This window comes from Austrofundulus limnaeus, unplaced genomic scaffold (assembly GCF_001266775.1).
Source record: "Austrofundulus limnaeus strain Quisiro unplaced genomic scaffold, Austrofundulus_limnaeus-1.0 Scaffold105, whole genome shotgun sequence".
Taxonomy (NCBI): Eukaryota; Metazoa; Chordata; class Actinopteri; order Cyprinodontiformes; family Rivulidae; genus Austrofundulus; species Austrofundulus limnaeus.
Window position 1 is genome coordinate 441455 of NW_013952507.1, and position 5930 is coordinate 447384.

A 5930-nucleotide genomic window follows, 5' to 3' on the forward strand; every position below is an offset into this window, starting at 1 on the left:
TTGAGCAGGACCTTACTACTGCGCATGCGCAAAATTAGGCTAACTAGCTTATCTTGCATTTTGGATTGTACCACTTCCTGATCCCCCTCCCCCCTTCGCTCACTATTACAAAAACAGGATTTAAATCGCGGTTATCACAGGTGTAATTTACGTGGGATTTAAAGGTGTGTTGTGATTTATGTAAAGTTTTTACTCCTGTATATTTTGGACTGTTCCATCCATTAACCTCCCCTTCCAAATGGTTCGCTCCTTCGTCTTTTTTCCCGCCCACTCCGGTTGAAGCCAAAACAGAACATCATGGCGATTGATGGTAAGTAGGCCAATAACGTCTCTCCTCCGCTGCTAATGGACTCGGTCTGGGAACAGAACGCGACCCGGACGAGCTGTAAGGCGGATTTTCTCTCGGTGGTTTCAGCTGCTGTCGGTTAAAGTTTGGGTTCGGGTGAAAAGCGGTGGTGCTGAACGGAGAGCTCCGGCTGGTTCTCCTTGTTTCCTCTGTAACCCAGAACTCGGCTGTTTTGGTGGCTCAGCCGTGATGACGGGTGTTTTAACAGCTTAAAGAGAACAATACGTTTAAATTAGCGTTTTATTTGTTTATTTTTAGCGCTTGAAACTTGTTAAAACACCACGTTCTGTTTACACGACGTGTTTCACCTCTGATTATGTAACTTTACTGGTTGTAAGGAGCTTAGATCAGTTTTAATCTGGTGTTTTCAGACATTTGGAATAAGTCTATAATTTGGAAATATTTCTGTGTATTATATTTTAAAGGCTGTACTCTCTCAAATAAACTATCTAAACTGGGAGGGGAGAAAATGTACTGTATATACATAAAGGAAGTGTAAAAACCAAGATCTAAAGTAGAAATGATAAATCTGCTGTTTCACTATGGTAACCACACCTGTGTCTGTCACTCCCTGACACCACTTTTAAGGATGCAATTGTTAATTTCACCACACAAAATTAAATAAATCAGCTCTTCTTTAACTTTTATAGCATTTTAAAAGCATCACAAACTCAACCTGTTTTTTTTATTCRAGTCACAAGTTATTTGAATCATTGTTTTGGCCACTAAATGTACTAAAGCAGTGTTTCCCAAAGTTGGGGTCGGGACCKAAAGTGGGGTCCTGAAACATCAAGGTGGGGTCCTGAAAAGATTTTCTGAATTAATTACATTTTTGCCTTAGTTGTTACAAATGAGTGAGGTTAGTATATTTAAAATGGATAAATGTAGTATAAAAATATTTTTACAATGCCCATGTTTTGTTGACCTGATACAAATGTTTATCATCCAAAAATATCTGGGGGCACAGGTCTCTGCTGTTATTTTATGGGTCAAAAGCTGAAAAGTTTGGGAACCAGTGCACTTTGGTTCCCAAAGTTGGGCTTGGGACCCAATTATGGGTCATGAAGCACCTTGGATAATCTCCAGAAATCAATTTAAAGAGTAATAAAATAATTGCTGATGTAATATTTTCCCTATAATTATCATAAAAACACAAAATAAGTATAAATAAGTATTTATATTTGTGTATAAGCTGTTTGGATTGTCAAAAAGCCTGTGTTTTTAGGGTTATTAACYYAGTTRGTGTACTCAGACCAGTAATATTTGGGGTCACAAGTTTTTGCCYTGAATATTTTGTGGGTCAGAAGATAAAAAGTTTGGGAACCACTGTACTAAAGAGTGACGTTTTCTCCAGTTTTGGGGTAAGAAATAGGGCAGGATGAAACAAGATCACAGAGTTCACCTCCAGAAAAACTTCCTGGTGACGTCGGACTCAGTTCTGGTTGTAAACTAGGCAAGTGGACCATCTTTCTTGGGCCGGCGCCAGTCCTCTGGGGTTTAGCTAAACACGTTTATTATATTTAAAGATAGAACAGGACACACACAAAAAATAATAAGCCATAACAAAAAAAAAAAAAATCTATGAATATGTTACTGACTGGTTTCACATCAGAACCCTTAATGAAACCAACGACTCCCACTTTCATCCAACCTTTAAGTGCACCCTGACCTTTGACCTCTGACCTCAGCCTCCTCCCTGTCGTAGTCCTGGATTGACGCCTGCAGCATCCAGAGGTCGGCCTCAGGTGGGAGGCTGTGTTTGTGTCTGTACCTGTTAGATGGGTGAAAAACCAGGAGGCGCCACATCACAGACAACTCATCTCTGCTCAGCGTTTTTTAAGAACCATCTCTCCCAGCTGTCGTTTTATCTGCTCCACAGCTTCTAAAAGCAGAAACCGGCGAGAAAAAACACTTTAAAAAATGATTCAGATGCCATTTATCCTCTCATTTAWATGCCAAAGTATTTAAATATTTTATATATTTTTCTTGTTCAGTACAATCATAGTTTTATAACTGAGCTAGATTCACTTCGGTGCTCCATCAGAGGTTGATGTGAGTGATTRAAAACCCTTGATGGATAAACATCAACTGGAGGCAAACCTGGAGAGGAACCAGAAGAGAACCTCCTGTGGTTCTAAAAAAACATAAATAAAGGTGTTGGTTTATATTTTTGTGTTTTATTGTGGTTCAGATGTTTAAACTAAGGATGTTTTTAACATCTGAACTCATAGATGGATTATTAATTAAGCTGTTTTGTTAAAATTTTCTGCCCCCCGTTTCTTTTTTTTTTATTGCCTGTGTGACACACGGCAAAGGATTTATAATTCACAGTTTAATCATCAGCTGGCTCTTGACTCGTGGCCAGTCAGACAGTTTGGGAATTAAATCATCCAAAACTGATGGTGGTTAGCTCAGAGCATTTTCACTGTTTCACTAAGTGAGTTTTAATTCAATCTTTATATGGTGTTTAACAGTTTGTCCCAGGAGAATAATTATATTTTTAAAGTTCACATTTGATTCAGAGGTTTTAGTTTGATTCAGGAATTACAGATTTTCTGGAGAAAACTTTTTTTTTTTCCTCACGAACTGTTGGCAGAATCAATCTTGTGKCTGGTTCTGGGAAAACAACCTAATCTGAGCTAATTTTGAGAATTGTTTTCCAATTTCCAGGACAAAGAAACACAGATACGTATTCGGTTAAAGAGAACCGGATCACGTAAAGAAAGAAAGCTGTATTTGCTGTATGAATTTACGGCTCAGCTGCTTGGTAAAACGACTAATCTTTGACACGCTCTGAATCCCCCAGCAGCTAATGGGCTTAGCTGCAGCTTCCCTCCGTCGTTGCTTTCAGAAAAGACATGTTTCATGAACAGCCAGATTTAGCTTTAACCTTCCCCCTGACGGCTTTAATAGAGATCGGAGGAGTCTAGTTCAAAAAGCTGCTGACAAGAAATGAGCATTAATTTGTTGTTTGTCGATGGGAGGAAATAAAACTCATCCTCGGTCTTCTCTCTGTTTTTGTTATTGAATCMGAAACACAGACCTGCAGGGAAACCTTTTTAGTTTTATTGTTTTGATCCTTTTAATTTGTCCAGTGCCAAAGTTCAAACGTTAGTTTGATTTAAACCCTCTTTGACAGCATGATCGGGTTCTGGCGGCCTGGCTTCAGGACTGTTTGGGCCTCTGGGTGTCAGAGCTCCACCTGTGGTCAGATCCCAGAGGCAGACTGGGAGAAGTGTGAGTAATGGTTCTGAATTACAGTCCCTGTCTGGAGGCCAGGCGGCTGCAGAGAACCAGGCTGYGCTCTTTTTCAAAGCTCTCAGGGTCAAATATATTCTGAGCAGAGTTGTAAAGTAACTAAGTAAATACTTTGTTACTGTACTTAAGTAGAATTTTTGGGTATCTGTACTTTACTTGAGTAATTATTTTTCAGGCTGCTTTTTACTTCTTACATTTTCACACAGTTATCTGTACTTTGTACTCCTTACATTTAAAAAAAAGGCAAGAAGTAGAAAGTCGTTACTTTACTTTCATTTTTGCTTGTTTTCATTCCAGCTTGTTATTATAAAAATAAATACTATCCATATAAACTGTGCCTCCTAGATAGAGTGAATTTAACTGGTTGAATGAGAAGTATAAATATATAAAACTCTGATAGTGTATTAGTTTTTACACAAACAAATCATGTCACACTCCAGCAGGACAGAATCATTCAAATAAAAGGACTGTACTTAAGAAGTATTTGTATTTCATGAATTATATTCTTACATTTGGCCGCAGCCCTCAGATAGATTTTCATTTTGGGGAAAAGCTTTGTGCAGCCTTGATATATGTACATAAACTGAAACAGCTGGACTAGTGCATCCTAAATTTAACATAAATTAATTATTTTAATACAATAAAGTCATTTCTGCAGTTTTTGGGGAGGTCACCTCCTAATAAATGTCCTTACAGAAAATCTAACTGCTCATTTTAAATCAATACTTTTACTTTTAATACTTAAATACAAAAAATATCAGATACTTTAAGACTTTTACTCAAGTAATATTCCTAAAGGAGACTTTAACTTTTACCAAAGTAATTTTTTGGTAAGGTACTTGTACTTTAACTTATACAACACTGCTTCTGAGGTTCTGACGTTGTTTTTCATTGGCTTCTGTCGATTCATACTTCAGATTGTTTCTCACTAAAGCTCTCTGTTTTAACATCTTTTACACTCACAGCTGTCACCATCCAGTTTTTGTTCTACCTGTGTCGTTTTTGTCTCTCGTGTTAATTTACGTCTGGAGGTATTTTAAATGTGTTGCTGTACGGTTTGTGTTTCGTCTCTTGTTCCCTCCCATCACACCTGGCTCATTGAAACTGCATTGTCTTTCCAGGTGGCGAGCGTCACTGTGGAGTTCATGAGCTGATCTGCGTCAGAAAAGGTAGGGCAGATCAGAGCTCGGGGCGTTTGACCTCTGACCCCCGCATCGAACCTCCCGCTCCGCCTTCATCGTTAGCATTCATCGCCATGAGACCGCCCTGTTTAAATTCGTCTTTCTTTTTTTGTTTTTCGTGCTTTAGTGTCGATTCACCTTCTCTGTTAAAAGTGTTTTTTGATTTATTTTTTATGATAAACCTGAGAGACTTAAAACTTCAGGATCTAAAGATCCCCAACTCAGAAAGTGTTTAAAATGTAAATAAAATCAAAATGCATTGATTTGAAAATCTCATAAACCTGTATTTAATTTACAATGGAACTCAAAAACATATGTGTTGGATTTACTTAAACAAATTGAGTCAACTGGTTCCACTCAGCTGAACTGAGTAAATGTAAAATAATGTTTTTCATTCACTTTAAAAGAAAATGTTAAGTAAATGCGTTATATTTACTCAGAGTGAGTGGAACCAGTTGACATAATTTAAGTAAATCCAACATATTTGTTTTTAAGTGCATTTCAAATGTTAAAACTAAGAAATTGTACCATATTTTTGAATTTTATGTCCGAAACAAAAATGTTGGGGAAGAGGCGTCAAAGYCGGTAAAAGTCAGGTATTTTAAAGTACACTCAAAAAACATGCATGTTGGATTTACTTAAATTATGACAACTAGTTCCACCCAACTGAACTGAGTAAATTTAAAACATTTATTTACATTTACTTTAAAAGTAAATCTGTTACATTTACTCAGTTTAAGTAAATCCAACACATCTATTTTTTGAGTGTACTTGAAAAAGATAACTAAATACGAGTAAAAAAAACCTTAAAGAAAATGACTGGAAAAAATGAATTTCGCAAATTAGAAAAGTACTTCCTGGAAGTAAAGTCATAAAACTGCTCACAATAATCGGGAAGGTAAAAGTAAAAGTACTTTTACTCAAACGCTAAGAAATTAAGTGTTTGAATTTACTTAACAAAGTTATGCCAACTGGTATGGAGGTAATTTTTTTTATTACTCAATCAAACAAAAAAGCAGCAATGAAAAAAAATCAATCATTTTTATGCCTGATAATGTGCATTTTGGCGCAGTGGGTATAGACTCAGAGCTGAAGAGGTCGGCCCGGCCTACGGTCCAGCTTTGACCGGGGTAAGCATAGAGATC

General features: G+C 37.1%; 1 protein-coding gene across 1 annotated transcript in view; it reads left to right on the forward strand.

The window, feature by feature from the left end:
- Positions 1–201: 201 nt before the first annotated feature.
- LOC106521246 (synaptotagmin-14) overlaps positions 202–5930 on the forward strand; it is a gene marked incomplete at its 3' end in the record, with an annotated part of 12702 nt that continues 6973 nt past the window's right edge. The window contains 2 exon segments of the mRNA XM_014013733.1: positions 202–310; positions 4726–4773. Coding sequence (XP_013869187.1) covers positions 298–310; positions 4726–4773 — 61 coding nt within the window.